Genomic DNA, 20805 nt, shown 5'->3' on the forward strand with positions numbered 1-20805 from the left:
CTCTGGCCGCCTGAGCCCAATTCGATATTTACCAGTAGCAGGACATTGGAGTGAATAGTAGAAGCTAGGGCGGCGGCGACGAGCCAGGCCCAGGGGTGCCGGGAACGGGGTGGCGGCGACGAGCCCAGGGTGCCAGGGAGAGAGCACCTGAGGGGCAGGGGACTGTACAACATCCCACGGAACAGCTGTGAGGCTTGGGCGGTGCTAAAGGGGAGGTTTGGAGGCACGCATACCCCTTAAGGGAGTGGTGCACAGAGGCGCCCCATTTGAAGTAGGGACAAGAACACGCATACCGTTCACTAGGGGAACAAAGGCAGCCTCCCATTTAACCTATTAAACAGCAAAGTCGTGGCAGGCGAGGATTCGAGGGTGCCTAGTCCACCCGAACGTGACGGTAGGGGGTGCTAGGGAGTTCACGGCCGCTCCTAGGCCCCACTCCCTCACAATGTGGTATAAGAGCCACAACAGAATAGCATAGAGATGCTTTCCTATGTGTCAGATGACAAATGTATGGGAAAAAGTGTGTGTGTGCCATTCTTGGCAGTTTTTTATAGGGTTAAATGATACTTTCAGAAGTAAAATACTGTAAGGATAAAAATAATCTGCCCAATATAAAAATTACAAAGGGTAAAGCAGAAAGATTTAAGTAAGAAAGACTTAATTATCTTTATGAAAGGGATAGCAGGTGAATAATTAGAATACCTATATATAACTGGATACATACAATATACTTCACAGACAAGTTTTCTGTGGATGGTACCCAGAGGCAAAAAACATGAAAAGTGACTATAACAATGGTATTAGGATGACTTCCAATAGAGAAATTAGGCTCCTCACTTAAAAACTGTCTAAACATTTGAACATGAGGGTAACAGTTATTAGCAACTGCACCTAAAGCAATGCCCTAGGAAGCTGACATCACTTATCTAGATTCAGAAAAAGCTTCTGAGAATGCAGAGTGACTCTTCTATACCAGGTGAATGTTTTAGAAAGATTTGGTTGGCAATAGATTGTTTGACTGTCTGGAAGTTTATGCTGAACTACAAGCTTGGATCATAGCAAATAGAGTACTTTCCCACAAAATAAACTTAAATAAATAAGTAAATGAGCTTAAATGATGTATAAAGTATCTCTGATTTGGATCATAGTTCAGCCACACTGCCTGCAAGTAAAATTTTGGGCAATCTATAGACACAAAATTAAACTTCAGTAAATTCTTACTATACAGGAGGTACAAGTAATCTTATCAGTTTCCAACTCATTGGTTTTAACTGAGTGTGACTTCAGATAGACTTATACTGGCATTAAGGGTGCAGACAAGTGACAATTTTCACCTGATCTGGCCACAGAAAGCAGTCTATAGCCATGATAAAACACAAGTGCATGGCTGCATATCACTTTAAAAATCAAAGAATCGTAGAAAATTAGGATTGGAAGGGACATCAGGAGGTCATCTAGTCCAACCCCCTGCTCAAAGCAGAACTATCCCCAAGTAGATCATCCCAGGCAAAGCTTTGTCTAAGCAAGTTTTGAAAACCTCCAAGGATGGAGCTTCCACCACTTCTCTGGGTAACCTGTTCCAGTGTTTTACTATCCTCCTAGTGAGAAAGTTCTTCCTAATATCTAACCTAAACTTCCTTTGCTGCAACTTGAGACCACTGCTCCTTGTTCTGCCATCTGCCACCACTGAGAACAGTCCAGTTCCATCCCCTTTCAAACCTCGCTTCAGAGAGTTGAAGGCTGCTGTTAAATCCCCTCTCAGTCTCCTCTTCTCTAGGCTAAATAAGCCCAGTTCCCTCAGCCTGTCCTCGTAAGTCATGTGCCTCAGCCCCCTCACCATTTTTGTCACCTTCTGCTGGACTCCCTCCAATTTGTCCACATCCTTTCTGTATTGGGGGCGGGAGGGTTATGCGGCAACATACTCCAGATGTGGCCTAATCAGTGCTGAATAAAGGGAAATAATCACTTCCCTTGACCTGCTGGCAACACACCTATCAATGCAGCCCAGTATGCCTTCTTGGCAACAAGGGCACACTGCTGGCTCATATTCAGCTTATTGTCCACTGTAACCCCCAAGGCCTTTTCTGCAGAGCTGCTGCCCAGCCAGTCAGCCCCCAGGCCATGCTGGTGCATGGGATTGTTTTGTCCTAAGTGCAGGACTGTGTGCTTGTCCTTACTGAACCTCATGAGATTCCTTTAGGCCCAATCCTCCAATTTGTCTAGGTCACTCTGAATCCCAGTCCTACCTTCCAGCATATCTACTACCACCCCCCCACCCCAGCTTGGTGTCATCTGCATACTTGCTGAGGGTACGCTCCATGCCATCTTCCAGATTGTTAATAAAGACATTAAACAAAACCAGCTGCAGGACCGACCAGCCCCTGGGGCACTCCACATGATACCGGATGCCAACTAGACATGGAGCCATTGATTCTTATTCTCTGAGCCTAATGCTCCAGCCACTTTCCTATCCTCCTTACAATCCATTCATCCAGCCCACACTTCCTTAGGTTGCCTGTGAGAATGTTGTGGGAGATCGTATCAAAAGCCTTGCTAAAATCAAGGTACACCACACCCACTGGTCTCCCCACATCCTTGTGTTTTGCCTTCTTTGCTCTCTGGCCTGTATCTTTGTTTTTGCAGTATAGGAATGAGGAGAGACCAGGAGGCTGTGAATGAGGAAAAGCAGCCAGTTGGGAGTTCCCTTGATACGACTCCAAACCTGAACTATTTGTAGCTGGAATGTTTTTAAAGTGGAAGGTTTCTGACATGGAGGTGCAAGACCCTTGGGGATATAGAAGCATCTTCCCCCATATGGGCCATAATGAAATGTCTTTGCAACTGTCTTGTTCTGTGGTGTTATTTGTCATGACAAAGACACAACCTGCCTCATGGAATTAGCATGCAAATGGAAGCTGGAAGTGGCTGTGGCCTACTTCTTCCTCTGCTACTTGCTAACCATGTGGCCTTAAGCAAGTCACTTAGTTTCTCCTTCTGTTTAACTGAGAAAATAGTATTTATTGGAATATAAGAGGCTTAATTATTAGGTAATATTTGTGCTGTCCTTCAAACATGTAAGTTTCTGGATAAAGGCTGAAGAGTATGCCTGTAGAGGTACCTAGGGCCTGCTCCTCTTCAACCTTATGACTTTTGTTAAGTGGGTGGAAACAGATGCTGAATCAGACTGGGAATCTATGCAAGCTTCACATGGGGGTAAATAATCACATGAGGGGCAAAGTAGTGGGGAATCAGATCTTTGGCCTGCCTTTCAAAGGCCTCTGAATTTCTTTATGTAACATTCAGATTGTTGATAGTAATGGCTGGTTTGCAGCAGTACAGATGAGCATCCAAAGTCCCCTGCATTTCAATATGAGCATCTGGTGCTCAGCAATTCTTGCAAAGGAGGCTCTTGTTCTAAGCCTGTGGTTTTCAACCTTTTTTTCATTTGCGGACCCCTAAAAATGTTTGTACAGAGGTGCAGACCCCTCTGAATTGTAAGTATGTGTATTCACATACTTTTGATTAATCATAGTAATCTTTCACAGATCCCTCAAGACATAGTAGCATGCTGTACTGCTTTTAAAATGTGTTGGTGGGAGATCCTGCTGAGCTCCCTTCTAGTGAAGATTTAAACTATTGTTTGCCAGGAAATGTACAGGACAGCCATAGATTACCTGAGTCTGCCACTTAGGTCAGTGAAAAAGTCCCATTTATTTTGAATTGCCCAGCATTGCAAATACAATGGCCTTTTGGCCTCACAAGGGGTTGTTGCACCATTAGGTGAGAACAAGACATCATTGTGAATTGATGAAACATCAGGAAATGTATCACAGTGACGCAACAAGTACCTCTTGCTGGCTAAAGACAAAAGGGTTGCCATGTGTCAGAGGATTCTAGAAATATAAATACTTGTGTGTCATATGGGAAAGGAAGAATGACCTTGACCTCTATTGTGTTATCACTTTCCAGTTTACAGCTCAGTTCACAAGAAGGAGAGAATTTTGATATGTGGGTTATTGCATTTGTGTACTTATCGCAAAACCATACTGCAGTGCAAAATCACACCCCCACCAAACTGATTTTTGGATTATCTAGACTCAGAGCTTGTGTTTGTTCTAACTGAGCTCTTTCCAAAATCAACAGGCTTGCTTACATCCCTTAGAGCAGCAGGACATATCTGCAGGTAAACCAGAAAAGAGTCATCCATAGGTTCCAGAGTCAACCCAGTGAGCAAGGAATAATTTGCAATTTATTCTGGAAGTTGTGGTTTGGCTTTTCTTCAACCAGAGGGGTTTTGAATTTTGAACATAAACCTGCATTCTCAGAAGTGGGTTGCAGAGGAGCATGGCTAGTCAGCCCCCACCCTGCCCGTATGTGGAGACCCTTTTGGCCATGGGCCCAGACAGAAAAGAGCAGTAAGAGCTGTGGTAACTAGGGTCCCTTCTTACAAAGGAAAAGCAATCCCAGAGTGATCCTGGCCCAAGTCCAAGCTGCCCGGACGCTCAGTGGCCCGCAGAGGAAGCTGCTCTTCTGCAGACACGTTGTAGGGAGGTGACTCTTCACCGCGTCACCCCAGGGCTGTGCCCGAGGCTGCGCCTGCTGACGTGAGCTCACGAAAGCGTGCTACATGCGCTGTTTATGTAGGTACGCGTGCGTAATACATCATGTGCAGTATATCAACGTGTGTGTATATAGGTCTATATAGTGAGTGAGTGTGTACACGCACGTGGTTAGTCTATAGGGTGCAAAACTCCTCGGCCTCCCCTGCTCGCCTCCCAAGGCTGCAGCTGGGCCTTGGAGGCCTCCACACCTGAGCTGGGGCGGGGCGGGGCGGGGGCCGCACGTGGCTGCTGACTGCCGAGCCGGGCCGGGGCCGGGCGGGGCGGCTCCAGGTGGCCGGAGCTGCAGGGCCCGAGAGAGCAGCGAGGAGGAGCCCGGGCCGGCGGGCGGCCCCGCGCGCTCACAGCGGCCCAGAGGCCCGGCCCTCGCCGGCGCCTCGGCCCGCCCCTCCGCCGGCCCCTTAATCCCGGCCCGCGCCCCGCCCGCCCGCCCGCCCGGCACTGCGCGCAGCTCCGCTCCGCTCGCGCCGGCGCCCGCAGCAGCGGCGGCGGCTCCAGCTCCTCGAGTGCGTCTCGCCCCGGAGCGGGAGCCGAGCTCGGCCGCCCCGCGGCTGCGACCGGACACACGCTCGCCGGGCCCTTCCCCGCCGCTCCCGCCTCTGCCCGGGCCCCGCCCGGCGCCGGAGGATGCGCCCGCGGGCGGAGAGCTGCGGACCGCGGCGCCAGGTGAGTCCGGCCGCCGCCGCCAGGAGCCTGCCGGAGCAGCCCGGGGCGCCGCCGCCCGCTGTCCGCCCGGGCATGGAGAGCGCCGCGGCCGCGGGGCCCGGCCCGGCCCGGCACAGGCGAGGCTGGGACCCGCCCGCTCCGCCTGGGCGGACTGGAGCCCGCGCCAGAAGCGCGCTCGGCAGGCGAGCGCCTTCCTCCGCCGCCGCCTCCTCCACGCCCCGCTTCAGACCCGGGGGGGTCTTTGTCCCCCAGCGCCCCCTTGCTCTCCCTTTCCCCGGGATGAGGCGAGCCCCGCCGAGGGGCGGAATTGTCTCCTGAAAGGACCGCGGCTCCGAGCCGGCCTCGGGGAGGAGGATCGGAGGCGGCGGGTTTGCGGCGGTGTCGCCCCGGAGAAGTGCTCAAGCCGGCGCAGCTTGGACTCCGGCAGCGGGAATAGCTCTGTCCGCAAACGGTAACGTAACCCCGGGGAAGGGCTGCCCCGTCAACCTGCTGCAGCTTCCTCTGGTGTAGTAGGCGCCCCCCACGCACTTCTTGGGCTTCACGGGGGTCGTTCATTCCTGCACATCATCTGTTTCTTGTTGGATGATTACGGCAATAACGGGCTCCAGGCTTTGGTTCCAGCCTTTTACCATCATGTGATTTATGTACAGGGTGTATATAGGGCTCAGCGCTGCTTTCCGAGCCTGCTGGACTCCCGTTGAAACCAGCAGGCATTGCATGAACACATCTGTGGGCAGTTTGGCCCATCCAGTTTATTTTTCTGGTAACTATAGCACTTCTGTATACAAATGTGCTCAATGGGCAGAACTTAGGAAATACCATCTGTGTGAATGCATCTGTTGAATTCATAGCCTGACCATGATGTGCAGGCATGTGCTTCTAGCTGTATTGCTGCCTCTGCTGCTGTCATGACTGATGGATTTTAACATAGATTAGATCTGCAGCAATTCAAGTCAGACCAGTACTTAGTGGGCTGGTTTTTTCTGTTTGTAAGAGGTCCCCAGGTCTAGGATGCATTTGCTGTGTTTGTTATACCTTTATATCAAACTGAGATTCCAAACCAGGTCTGTGCTGAAGTGTTCAGGTCTGTATAGCTATAAAGATTCAGATGGCACCCGAGCTGGAAGCAGATCAAACTCATCTGCTCCTACTAATGGGACCAGCCACGCACTTAAAGAAAGGGTGTTCTTTGCTAGTTGCATTGCCCAAGTTCTCTTGGAAATAGTTATCCTAATTTCAATAAAAATGATAGCTGTCTGTAAGTAGGTGGGGTGGGGGACATTGTTATGCCTGAGAACACATCATCTTAAAAAGCAACTGAGAGAGAAACTCATTTGGTTGAGGGGAAGACTCAGTTTTGCTCTGACAGCTCAAAAGCTGAAATTCTGCTTTTAGAGAAAAAGCTGCGGAAGGCGACTGAGCGGGATGTGACTGCTGAGCTCTGCTCCCAGTGGGGCTTTCAGAGCCAGGCCCTCAATTGGAGCCCACCAGAGACCTCACCGCTGTGACTGCGGAGGTGACTTCCTTTGCTAGGGACTCAAAGTCTCCGAGATCATTAAGCTAGTATTGCAGCAGGACAGTAGCTTATTATCAGAGAGAAACTCTGAGAATGCTTTCAAACAGTTTACATTTCCAGATTGGATCCAGTTGGACATGGGTTGAGGAATCCAGGGTTGGATCTTCCAGTTGCCTACTTCGGTTATGTCATAAATCTGGGTTATACATAATCCCTGCTGCCAGTGGGCTCAGACCAGTACCTCTACTTAACACCTCCCCCCCCCCCCCGCTACGTATTTTCAGGTTGTATGGTATTCCAGTTCTGAGACTCCTAATATAAGAAGCCTCCCAATCTTGAGTTGATGCAGCTTCTAGGCATGAGAGGCAGTGCTTATGTTCTGAACAGCCTGTGCGGGACTGCGAGAAACGGTTACAGATGTTCAGAGGTTGGAGTTCTGGCCCCTAGTGCCTCATGTGGCCTCTGCCTCCTGTCCTCCCTTTTGGAGGCTGCCCTTGGAGGGGAGGAGGCCCCGAGGCCCTCGTGCCCATCCGGATGAAGTTCCACAAGGTCCAGCAGCTTTGAAGGCAGCTCTTTGCAGTGTTTGTTGTAGCAGCTCATAAGGAGCAACTATGTTGTTGGGATAGAGCTGGACAAACTTAGACAGGCTTTTGAATACAAGAAGTCTTCTTTAACTCTATTCCAACTACAGAGTCCAAAAAAAGAGATTGCCTTTGACAAAAATTTGAAATGCATTCTGCCACAGATAACTACCGTGGACCTCGGGAGAGCTGAGAGCAGCTGCTTCATGTGGAAGCTAGGGCTACTTACACCTCATGTGCTAGAAGTTTCTTGCCCTTCGTTCCAGACAACTGGTACATGCATGGGCATAATAACTACAAAGATTTCTGGGTTTATTGATACCTGTCTCTTTGGGATTGGCTGGGGAGGTGGCAGTTATTTCTTAACTATCACATGCTGAAAAGAGGAGGCTGAAGTGAGAGACTCCCACTTATTATTGCTTTATTGTTAATGAGTTGTAGGGTATCTGATCATGTGGAGGAAATGCAAGGCAGTTGCACTGTGCAGAGACCGTGTGACTGGCTGGCCCCCAAGGGCTGAAATGATAACAGACACAGTTGTCCTTGTTCAGAGTTGTCAAAGCGCAAATAAACTTATTAAAAGTCCTAGGGCTGGACAAAGCAGCTAGGCTGGGCATCTTGAGAACAGGCTCTCATTGGAGTCCCCTTGCTCTGGGAGAGGTAGAAGGGAATGGGCTGGGAATCTCATGAAGCCCTTTTAAATTTGAGAAATACGTCAGGTCCAGCAGGCTGTGACCAGCAAACTTTTTTTTCACTACTGAGGACTGGTCTAACCCCTGCCCCTTGGTCACATGCATTTCCTTGTTTTTTTAGAGTTTTGCCCTTTCTCTGCCTGCCCCTCCCCCTTCTGCAACTACTGCTTCTGGGAAAAACCCATCTGAAAACAGGAATAAATCGATTTGGTTTAATCTGCCCACTTCTTTCCCCAGCCATTATTTGCAAGAAGTTTCAAAATTGCTCACAGAGGACTTTGCACGTGTTGAAATTCATTCAGGCATTTCCCCTGCCCCCGCTTCCTACGTGCACAAGGCTGGGTGACAAGTCAGTCACCTTTGTCTTTATAGAATATGAATCATAAAGAGCCATGCTTAACCTGGTGCTTATCTGTCCTGCAACCCTTAGCACCCCAATCCTGTCCAGTTTGTCCTATTGACTTGCATGGTTAAGGCAGGATCTAGTCCTAAAGGAGTAATCCCAGAGGGGATACCTGAACTATGAAAGGAAATGGGGGCAGGGGAGAGAGGAGCCAGTTGTCCTACATCTCCAAAGTGTTTGGATAGGACTTAAATGTATACCCAAGCTGGTTTTAACAAGACTTGGTGCTTATTACAGCTTTTCATCCTGGAACACTTTATAAATAACATACATTGGAATCTGTGGTTAGTGCCACTTGTCCCAGATTCAGCCATAGATAGTAATGGGCCATGTATTTGGCAGTTATAGTTAAATGAAAAGTATTTACCCACAATGCAATTCACACATCTGGGCCATGGAATTGGTGAATTGAGCGGCTTGGGACAGCACTAATGATGAGAACAGAAAGCCCTGCTTTTTCCCTCTTCTCCTTTTAACTTCCTCAAGGGGCAAAAGAAATCTCTCACATCAAGAATATAGTTTATAATAAAAAGTTAGATCCTGATAGTCCAGTGACTGCTAGCAATTGCCAAGTTTGCTATGCTTGAAGGAATAGCTTTAGAGTTACAGTGTAATCAAATGGAAAAAGCCCTGATCATTCAGTCTAAAATGAGAATTATCCATTGAAAACACACACGGGGAATTAGGAAGAGAAGATCCTTTGTGCACTTAAGTCAATAACATTTACACTGCAGGATTATGCACTTAACCTCTCCCTACCCAGTAAGAAATTGGCTCTGCTTAATACAGTCACTTTAAATACACTTGACCGCTTGTTTAGCTTTGAAGTTCATCCTATCCCATTAAAGAGAATGGGTAGGACAAGAATATTTCCGTTCTTGTAGCTGCTATAGGCTTCTCCAAGTTGACTGCAAGAGCTTGTCTGACTTCTTTGTGTGGGCTACTCATATGAATTAGGATCTGTCTGCTAAAATTATGACAGGGCTGGGGGTCCTAGCTCTAATGCTGACTTCTTGTTGTGCAGCCAGGATCTTACTGTCCCAACCCCTTGTTATGATTTCAGTGATACTTGGCCATGAGGCAATGACCCTAGTTAAACTACAAATGGGAATTGTGCTGTAACTCGGTTCCCTGGTATCACGGTGATGCCAGGGTGGATTGCACAAGTTCGGTTTGTTTGGGTTGGAATTGTCAGAGCGCTGTGGGGTGTGGCATAAGCCTTGTAGAAAGGCTTTCTAATCCCAGGTGCCACTCTTCTCATTGTCATGCTCAGAAGGTGAAAACAAAGAAGGAGAATGACAATGGAAACTACTGCGCTGGCTCTTGACTAGCCATGATAACAAAGATCTATTTGAACTGTGCTGCTCTTGAAACATCTCCTAAAAGTTGCTCTCTGCTAGGTGTCTGATCAGACTTTATGCTATTTGCAAGATGGAGAATGTGGCAATGAAACAGCCTGCTAAAAATCTCCTTTTGGTTCCTTTGGTCTCTCTTCCTCACTACATGCTGCCTTTCAGTGACACTAACTTTGCATCAGTTAAGTTTGGATTGGAGTTTGAATTTTGAAGTGTTAGCCCATCTTAAACATTGTAGGGCATGAAGATGACACCCAGTGCTAGACAGGAGGCCATAAAGTATGTGACGCACTTCTGATTTGGCTCACCCAACCCATGAGGAAGTGTAGTGTCTAGTAGCTGAGGGAAGGGCTGCTTTCTGACTGGCAAATTCTAATCTCTGCTCTGCAGGTAACTCAACTGTGACCTTTAGGCAAATTACATGGAATTGCTCCATGGCTCAGTTTCCCCACGGTCCTGATAAAAAGGGTATTGTGAAGCAAATTGGGAGCTTGCAGAAACCTTGGAGGTCCTGACCAGAGCACAAAGCATATTACTACATATCACACTGACACCTGTGGTGTTAGCCATGTATCACCTTTAAGTGACTTAAGAGTGTATTGGGGGAGTGGATGTAAGAGAGATGTTTCAATGCACATGCCAGTTGGGGATTTCTTTGTAGAGGACTTTGACACCACAAACACCTGGCATCATTACAGGGCTTTTAGGTTGCACACCAAGAGTTAAAAGGAACCTGCTAAGGAACCTCCTTTTTATGGTGCCTCACCCAAGCCCCAGCTTCTGGGGATAGCAGCGGAGGGCAACGGTCAGGTAAACAAGTGTATCGGAAAGGGACGTGACTCTCTGGCAGTTGCCTCATGAGCAAAGGTTGTGTTTGACTTGAGCCGCACAAGTGGGCACAGAAGCCACTTGTCACTGCAGGGTCCAGGACTGTGCTAGCTGAAGCTTTCTTGGAGGACTGATGGGAGTATTACCGCCAACTCCATTATCTGTCTGTATGGTCACCAGTCTGGTGTATGTGGATCTAGCCCTCTCAATCAGCTGACTTGGAACATGGGCCGTCTAGTCAGTGTTTCCAGCTCTGGGCCTATAGGTCACTCTTGGGGGCTTCAGTCTCTTGAGTGATACCTTTTCTTGGGCATGCAGTACCACCATCCAGCTGTGATGAACATTTAGATGTCTGTATGCCCAGTAGTTTCTCTGTGTCGGCTGTTTTCAGTGCATCGTTAACATCGTCAAGTGTTTTCCAGCCTGACTTTCATCTACCCATAGGAATCTAACTTAAGGGGTGCTTTTCATAGATTTCATAGACATTAGGGCTGGAAGGGACCTCAGAAGATCAAGTCCAGCCCCCTGCCCCAGGGGCAGGAAGTCAGCTGGGGTCATGGGATCCCAGCAAGATAAACATCCAAATTTCTCTTATAGTTTCATAGTTTCTAGGGTCGGAAGGGACCTGAGCAAATCATCGAGTCCGACCGCCTACCATGGTAGCAAAGAGTACTGGGGTCAAACGACCCCAGCAAGGTGTTTGTCTAGCCTCCTCTTAAAGACCCCCAGGGTAGGAGCTAGCACCACTTCTCTTGGAAGTTGGTTCCAGATCCTAGCTGCCCTGACTGTGAAGTAGCACCTCCTGATACCTAGCCTAAACCTACCCTCTGCCAGCTTGTGACCATTATTCCTGGTCACTCCTGGTAGTGCACGGGGGAACAGGGACTTCCCCAGTGCCTGCTGGTCCCCTCTGACTAATTTGTAAGGTGTTCAATGTATGTGCTTGAACCACTTCAGGCAGCAGGCTATTCCAGACATTGGGGGCTCGGACAGTAAAGAAATTCTTCATTATGTCCAGCCTGAAACGGTCTTGCGGGAGTTTATAACCATTCGACCTCATCATCCCTTGGGGCGCTCTGGTGAACAATTGTTCCCCCAGATCCTGGTGGTCACCCCGATAAACTTATAGGTGGCCATCAGATCACCCCTGAGCCTGCGCTTTTCCAGGCTAAAGAGCCCCATAGCTATCAGCCTATCATCGTAAGGTCTGTTTTCCTGATGTCTGATCATGGGCGTGGATCTTCTCTGCACTCTCTCAAGCTTCTCCACATCCTTTTTGAATTGTGGAGCCCAAAACTGTACACAGTACTCCAGCTGCGGCCTCACTGAGGCCAAGTACAATGGGAGAATGACCTCCCAGGATTTGTTTGAGAAGCATCTGTGAATGCAAGCCAGCATTTTGGTTGCTTTACTAGCCACAGCATTGCATTGCAGGCTCATAGTCATCCTGTGGTCAATCATGACCCCCAAGTCCCTTTCATCCGTAGTGCTAGCCAGTGTAACACTGCCAAGCCTATAAGGATGCTGCAGGTTTTTCCTCCCAAGGTGGAGAACCTTGCGGTTTTTTTGGTGTTTAAACACCATCAGGGTCTCGTCTGCCCATTTGCTGAGCCTGTCCAGATCAGCCTGGATCGCCCTCCTGTCCTCGGGTATGGATGCTTTATCCCAGAGTTTGGTGTCATCGGTGAACTTGGCCAGTCCACTTCTGACTCCAATGTCCACATTGTTGATGAAGATGTTGAACAGTATGGGTCCAAGGACAGAGCCTTGAGGGACCCCACTGGTCACAGGACACCATGATGAGTGACTTCTATCAACCACCACCCTCTGGGTCTGACCATGGAGCCAATTCCCCAGCCAGTGGATTGTGGTGGACCCAAGGCCACAGTTGGCCAGTTTTGCCAAGAGGTAATCATGGATACCAGATTGAAGGCTTTTTTGAAGTCAAGATATAACATCAATCTCCTCTCCCTTGTCCAGATAATAGGTCACCTGGTCATAAAAGGAAATAAGACTGGTCAAACAAGACCTACCCTCAACAAACCCATGCTGGCTATCCCTCAGGATGTTGCTGTCTGCTGAAGCTAGCTGACCTGTTGGCTTGAGTGAGGCCTTGAGTGCTTCTGAGCCTGGAGCTGGTAATGCTAGTAATGGAGGTACATCTGCAACTTGAGTGACAGCAGCTCATCTGCTGCCAGTCCAGCCTCTGCAGCATAGTTGCTCTCACTCAGATGCTGCCCTCAAAGCAGATGCACCTCAAGTCTGCCAGCCCCAGGAAAGCCTACCCTACAAAGTTCTGTTGACCAATCCCTCATGACCTACATAGCTTTTGTCAGCAAAACCTCTGGTTCAGGCTGCTGGTGTAACTCAACCTATGGGCTGTCAGCTGACCTAGTGTGGACACTGATCCAGTCCTTCAAGGAGGTGTCAAGCACCTCTCTTGAGCAGAGCTGTAGGAATGCAGCTCACTAGGTTTGCTTTGGGCAAGTGTAGTAGTATGGTAAATGCATAACACAGCTTAGAGTTCATAATTTGATATAGATGTAGCCCACACGGGCACGTCATAGTTTGGACCCTACCTAACAATCGCTTTATTCTTCTCATAAGGAAATAAGTGCTGTGTACAGCTTCCTAGAGAAAGGAAGAAATTAAACAGCACAGCCCCAACTCCTGCTGTGACAGTTCCTGCTGCCTCTGCACTGAGAGCACAGTTTTCTTCCCTCTCCTGCACTCCTCTTAGCATTTATCTGTAAATGTGTCCAGCTCCAGGATGTGTGGGGAATAGCAATCAAGAGCAGTGGCAGGGTGAATACTCAACAGCCTCCCAACTGAGATAATTGGCCACTTGAGTCCCCATCATCAGTGAAGAAAAGCCGAGGATGGATTTGCCCCAATAAAACTCTGCTTTCCTTTTTGCTTTGGGGGAGGGGAGAAATTCTCTTGGTATACAGTTACCTATTCCCAGTTGTGCTCTGCCCTTTTAAAATGAATAAACCAATTTTATCCTCTAATTCTAATGATATACAAAAAAGAAAACCCCCCTTTTTTTCTTTAGGGAGATCCAGCATCTTACAAGAGTTTCTGTTGTAGGACACAAACCACAATGCTAATTGTGTAGCCTTCTCAAAAAGGTCTTGGGTAGCTGGCAGAGAAAGCTTTGTTTGGGGAGTTTGAGTTCAAATGGAACCGCTGGATCCTGAAATCTAACCTCCTGTATGTGGGGTGTGAGAGAAGAGTGGATGAAGTGTCTCTCTATGACTGCACCAGCATCAGCTCAAGTGTTGCTCTGCGCTTGTGCCAGAGGTCACCCCTAGTCAGCCCTTCTGTAACATTAAATGCTTAGATGCAAGCTGGGGAGTTGTGATGTTGGGGACCTCGCTCCCTTGTCTTTGGCCAAGAAACTGGTGTGCCTACACCATGCTAGTCAACAGACTGCTATGTTTAGATGGACCTTCCTTTTGAATCTCACTGTTGCTTCTGTATTTAGCCTACATACATGTGTTTGACTAAGTATCTGTCTCAGAAAAGCATCCATTCATGGTTTGAGGACTTCGAGTGCTAGAAGATCCACCGTTAGCTGTGTTAGTTTGTACTTGATTTGTAAAGGCGGAAATATTGTGATTTTGAGATGTGAGGAAGGAAGTTAACAATTAAGGAGTTTTTCCGCCATGCCTTGCAAGCTCTGATAAGGACAGTGACTTGGGGGAAACAGTTTCTCTAAGAAAAAGGAGAAGTTGCTGAAATTATAGTATGTGGGGGGGAAAAGCAAAACTGAGAGAGAAATGTATCACTTGGAGACAACAAAAGTGTCAGTTTGAGAATACTGTATGAGTTTTAAACCATTAGGGGCAGGGTGAGAATAAATGTCTTTTAGTAACAGGAAACTGACTTTTTTAGCCCTTAAGTTAAATAGTTGGTTAATAAAGAGTTGTTTCAGTTCTCTGCCAATCACTCTGGGTGCAGAATGCAGTGCCCATTACGCTGAGATGGGACAGCTGGCGAATAAACTACCTGTTGGATTTTAACTGAAGGAGCCCTTCAGAATATTAAAAATTGAATTTCCTTTGGGGAAGAGAAAAAAAAATGCAGTGAGCAAAAATTGGATTCAAAGCCTTTAAACAAAGCTTGGATGTTCTGTAAACAAAATGGCACCAACTCAAATGCAGATGTTTGGGTGTGAGGCAGAAAGAGCTGGGTGAAATTCTCTGGCCTGCGTTTATACAAGTTAAGACTAGGAAATCATGCTGGCCTTAAAATTGCTACTTCTTCATGATGTATAAAGAGAGTTTGAGAAGTAGGATATTTAAATAACTTATTTTGCATCATAAGCACTGCAAACATTTTTTTTTTGTTTCTTTTTTTAACCTTTCCTAGTCTGCCTTTTATATAAGTGTATATATGCATATGTGGGCTTTTCTACACAGTGGAAATGGACTGGAAGAACTGGGGTAGAATAACTGATCTCCATAGCTATTCTTGAATCTCCTTCCATGTGGTCGCTCTGAAACATGGGTTTATTTCAGAATAATTACTCTACTCACAAAGCAGACTAATTTATTCCAGAAGAAAAATGATTTGATATTACAATAGCTATCTGGCCAATTTCTCCTATGCAGACAAGGCTTTTATCTTTATCTCTACTTCCTTTTACTTCAGATCCCTCCTAGGCCTGGTCCCATTTCTGCACTAGATTTTGCTACGAAGAATGTTGGATTCCAGATAACAGACCAAAGAAATCCATCACCCTGACACTGAAACTAAGCAGGCTTTCCAAACTTTTAGCATGCAGCCCTTGCTTTGACAGTGCTACAGTGCCATCTGCTGGAATGATATTATTGTAACACCTGTAACACTTCATGCTCTGGAAAGGGAACAGCTCCCCCAAACAGGAATAACAAGAGCATTTGAGGGGATGCCCACACCATGGACTACAGTGTAGTGGAGAGGTACCCAAGCTAGGTTTAAATGAACCCGCTCAGGTACTCTGCTTTTTGGCAGGGTAAGTTAACTCATTAGGAGGTTTACACTCCCATGGCTAGACTGGTTCTGATGTCCAAGTTTATTTAAAGTGGAATATACCTTATTTAAAGTGTAATACACCTCAAATCAAGTGTATTGTCAAAACAAAACATCAACCCCTTGACGTCAAAGAAGGATGCTGTTAGAACAAGTGAAATGCTGATCATCAAAAGAGTGAGGCAAGGTATATATAAAATATAATGGTATTTTTATCTCTCAAGTCGCAAGCACAAAACAATTTGAGATTTGCCATTTTAAGTCATTCATGATTTGTTGCCAAAGTTTCTTCAAAAGAAGCATAGTAAAATAAAGGTTAATTAAAAATTCCCTGGGGTTTCACTTTTGCATTTTAAATGTTGTAAACTTTATTACATTTTTTGTGGAACATGAATAACAATGCTGACAGGTTAGAAAAAATTGACCTGCATATGATTATATGATTAAACATTTAAATCATTAAAAGAGACCATTCAAATATTTACTTTCAGACTTCAGAGTGAATTTTGGCTGAATTGTCCCCCATTGCTAAATCTTGTGGTTTTTATATCCAAGGTCATTCAGTAACTGATGTCTTTCTTAAAGCTCCAACTGCTGGAGTAATGGGATCTCATGGACTTGCATTAAAAAAAATCTAGCCTTCATGATTGCAGAGAGAAATTTGAAAATGCAATCTCTAAAGATTCAAAAAGTAGAAGACAACCCTCGAATATACTACCTTTACAAACCTCAAAGTTTTGCATCCTGATTTTTTGAAAGTGGGGGTTGGCAATACTGTGTAGGCATTTTGAGGTCTGACCGGCTTTTACCAAAGGCTGACATTAAAGGTTTTCATACTGATAGTAAAGTCACTTTCCCTAGCTGGGGTTCATTAAGGTTGTTGCTTGTGTTAAGACTGTGATATTGTGTAATATCTTTTATATCATCCAAAAATGGCATTGCCCATGAGTTCATGCCAAAACTATTACCTTACCTTACCTTACATTATTATTACAAAAGACCCTCACACTTTCTCGTGCCAGTGAGCAACAGCTCTCATTAGTGGGCAATGGCCTTTGAGTTCTAAATGCTATAATTATTATGTTGCATGACTATGACAGTAGCAATGGTTATAATTGTAAACAAAGTCGTCTTAGTTGAATTCTCACCAAAACAGTTTTGTAAGTAAGCAGCTCCCATCCTCTTAATTCCATATGGGGAAATCTCAGCTTGTGAAGATCCTTCATCAATGTAACCTCTCATTGGCATGATCCCATGGTGTTGGGAGCAGGAATGTGTATTCCATATGAACCTGGTCTACCAGTTTCATCCATACAATCTCTCAACACCTCTCTCCATCTGCTACCATTGATCATCTTCACAGTTAGGTTTACTTGGCAAAATATTAATGTGATGTCCTTAGATCACTAATGTTTTCTTTTTTCTTTTCTCCCTTCCAGGAAAGACAACACAAATCCTTCCCTGTGCATCCAGGACAAGAGGCAGAGAGTGACATATAAATGGCTGGAAAACGACACTTAGAGTCCCTGGACCCCATGATTTACAACAAGCTACCTCGGCTGGAGACGGAGCCAAATCGTGTCCTCTCCGGAGGCTTGTGTAAATCCAGCCCCTTGCTGAGTCCTGGCTCTGAAAACCATTTAACTTACAAGGGGTCCTACTTTGCATACCCACTGCAAAACCATGATGGGACAGAGCCTCTAACCCGCTGGAGCTCAGCAGCAGCGTACATGCAGTATGCAGGCAATGCTGTAAACCAGCACCTCCGGACAGATGGAGCTGTAATGAACTGCCTTCTCTACAGACGGGAGCCTGAGAGCATGGGGGAGTGTTTACCGAGCTCAGGTGCTGAGAAGGGCAAGGACAGTATGGTCCGAGACCTCTTGATGGCTCGGGAAAAGTGGGCAAACCATGTGGGGCACCAGGACCTGCTCCAGCAAGCTCAGGGCCATGCTTTCCCCCTGCCACAACCTATGGTCATGAACAAAGCAGTTGCTCAGGCACCTACAGGCTGTGCCACCCTGGCAGTGCCCAAGCCAGTATACAGAACCCCCATTTGCTATGTGGATCCCAGGACTTCTGTGTCCTTAGGCTCACGCATGGAAAGCTTGCAGAAGAGGTCAATGGAAATGGAATGGACTTTACCAGCCCCAGTCTCCTCAGGACACCACCCCCACCTCAGTGACCAGCACTGTGGAGTGGCCGTGCACAAGAAGACCCATCACCCTGAGCCCAACTTCCTGCCACCACATCCAAGCGCAGGGGTTCCTGCAAAAGAGACACTAGCATCCACAGTAGGCTTCTCACCTTATTCTGCAGCATTTGAGAAGTACAGAGCACCTAAAAGCACCTCCTTTCTTGAAGCAAACTACCCTGCTGTGCATAACCAGAAAAATTGCACAGAGATGGTGGGCAGCAACTTAACCCAAAATGCATGGTCTAAGATGTATCCTTCCACAACCAGCCCTGGAGTCCATTCCCCAGTATCAGTCTATCAAGAGAGGCCATCCCCTTGCTACCCCCTCTCCCATTACCCTCTACCCTTGCAGAAGCAAACACTGTTATATCATCAGGAGGGCCCTCATGCTGAGAAGCAGAACGGCTCCCTGTCGACCTTGCCATCTTCAGGCAGCTATAAAGGATTTGGTTTTCTGGGTAGTGGGGATCCTCGGGCATTTCCTAGTAGTTACCTTAGACAACAGCTGCCCCGAAGCTACTATCCTGGCCCCCTGGAGAGCTATGTCTACAGAGCAGCCAGTTCAGTTCCAACAGCTCCTCCCACTTCAAAACCCAGTGCTTCTTCCCGAGAGCCTGAACTGCAGAAGAACACAAGCTGCAAAGTGGACTTCCTGCCACAGAGCCCCTCCTTTCCTTTTGCCTCTCCTGACCTGGCTTTGTACAACACCTCCTTGGGCAGCTCACATGCTCACCATGATCAACATGTGGATGATACGGTGCCTACTTTTCATGGGACTCAACTGGTGAAGGAGAGCCCTAGAAGCAAGCAGATGGCTAGCCAGCACAGTGCTTTCCAAGCAGTGCACTCTCTAAACAGGCTCACAGAAGCACTGCCTAAAGGAGAGATGGGCTATGGGTTGGGCCTCTGCCCAGCACAAAAGCCCAGCCTGAATGGGCTGGAGCCATCACACCCTGACAAGAGACGGTCCAGTTTAACCTGCAGAGAAACCAAGCCAAGGAGCACATGGACTCGTGAAGCTGAGCCAGGAGCTCCCATTGTCATTGCTGATAGTCCAGTCCCACACCACCACCAGAGTAAAGGAGAATCCTCCAAAGTCAGAGACTTCACAGAGGGGCTCGTAGCTTCCCCTCAGATTGCCTCTTCTGAGGAAAGGCAGAAAGGCCTGAGAAATGCTAGTGGTTCTCCTCCTTCTCCACCCATGCCAGTTATCAACAATGTCTTCAGTCTGGCACCTTATCGAGACTACCTGGAAGGGCCAGGAGAGAGCCCCTGCTCCAAAAATCAACAAAGGGAAGGCCCATCCATCAGAAACACTGTTAACAACCTGGGAAGTGGAGACTCTGCTAAGCCTGTCTCAGAGCCATCTGCTATCAAGAATTTGTCAGAGAAAACCAAGTTGTTACCTGCTGAGAAGGAAGCAGAGAGCAGGGCAAGTAAACATGGTAAAATGGGGGTGAAGGAAAGGGATTGTTACAAAAGAAGCTCTGAGCCAAAGCAGCTCCTACACAGCCTGTCCATGAAGAGTGACCCTGAGCCTCGGAGTGGCAGGCAAAGTGCCCCAGCTGCCAGTGGAAACAGGGAGGTCACCCACAATGAGGTAGCGCTAGACCTTAGCTTGAAAAAAAAGCTAGCAAAGTCTGATGATGCTGGGAGGCATGCTGGTCAGACAGAGGGGATGCCAAAAAGAGAAGAGGGTGAACAAGAGAGAGAGGCATCCCTGAAGAAGGAGATGTGTGAGGGGTCTAAGACACAGGCCTTACCCCTGCAAGCAGGAAATGGCTCTAGGGATAAAAGCAACTTCCATAGTTCGGCAGCTTTCATGTTCAAAAAGTTCAAAATCCTGAAATCTCTCCCTGCGGGGACAGTGCCCTCGGTCCAGCCCAGCAGCCCGTCCATGCAGCAAAGCTACCCCACAATGATTCCTCTCACCAGTGCCCCCATGCAGCCAAGCCCCAAAGCAGCAATTCAGGCCAACACCCAGCAGTTGCAAATCACGTGCCTTAATTTGAAACTACCAGACATTTCAGAGGCCCTGCCCCCCAGCGCACCAGAGGTATCCCCTGTGCTAGGAGAGGCCAACGTCTCACTGCCCAGCACCTATGAATCCGCTGCCCAGCAGACTTCTTCCAGCCAGTATTTCATCTCATTGCACGTGTCTCTCTGCAACGTCATCTCATACTCTGTGTGCGGAGCACCCCCAGAGCTCCTGAAAGAATGGCTGAAGAGGGCCGAGCCAGATGAGCTGAAAGGGAGGCCAAAATCGCCTCCCAAACACAAGAATGGGTCCCAGATACTGGAAGCCCAGAAACCCACCAAAAGCAAGGAGATCTGGCTGGATTTCAAGGATGCCTCCATGCTCCTCAGCAAACTGTTGTCTCAGCTAGAGACCTTCATGTTTACTCGCAAGTGCCCCTTTCCACACGTGGTCCGAGCAGGTGCCATCTTCATTCCCATCCATGTGGTGAAGGAGAAGCTATTCCCTAAGCTCTTGGGACTATCTGTTGACCAAGTGCTGCAGGAGCACAAGGTGGAGCTCCGTCCCACCACCCTCTCGGAAGAGAAGCTTTTGAGGGACTTGGAGCTGAAGTGCTGTACTTCCAGGATGCTAAAGCTGCTGGCCCTGAAACAGCTGCCTGACATCTATCCTGATCTTCTGACTCTCCACTGGCATGACTGTGTCAAGCAGCAGCTTGGTAAGTGGTGTTAAACCTCCAAGAAGCCTTTTCCTCTTTAGATTTTTGCTGCCCATGGGACACTTCTATATATGACTAGCTCTCAAAGGAAGGGGTCAGTTACACATATCCAGAAGCAAGTATTCACGGCATACTTGAAGGTCTGATGCACGCCAAGGAACATGGGCAGTCAGATGAGGAATTCTTAATGAAAAATATCAAAAGCCTGTGTCCATTTTCCTATCCAGACAGATAAC

At 47.5% G+C, this 20805-nt stretch overlaps 1 protein-coding gene across 4 annotated transcripts in view; it reads left to right on the top strand.

Annotated features, from left to right (window-relative positions):
• The window catches only part of PRMT2IP (PRMT2 interacting protein), a 190855-nt gene that overhangs the window by 160081 nt on the left and 9969 nt on the right, over positions 1–20805 (top strand). Inside the window, exons 1-2 of one of the 4 annotated variants that reach the window (XM_090028547.1) lie at positions 4991–5285; positions 17116–20569. In XM_090028547.1, the coding sequence (XP_089884673.1) occupies positions 17176–20569 (3394 nt within the window). In that variant the 5' untranslated portion in view covers positions 4991–5285; positions 17116–17175. Of the gene's footprint in view, positions 1–4990; positions 5286–5309; positions 5737–17115; positions 20570–20805 lie in introns of those variants that run through there. The other 3 variants (XM_090028543.1, XM_090028544.1, XM_090028546.1) reach the window with 3 other exon arrangements.

The sequence above is a fragment of the Crocodylus siamensis genome, chromosome 15, assembly GCF_052110815.1.
Source record: "Crocodylus siamensis isolate JL-2025a chromosome 15, ASM5211081v1, whole genome shotgun sequence".
NCBI classification, from domain to species: Eukaryota; Metazoa; Chordata; order Crocodylia; family Crocodylidae; genus Crocodylus; species Crocodylus siamensis.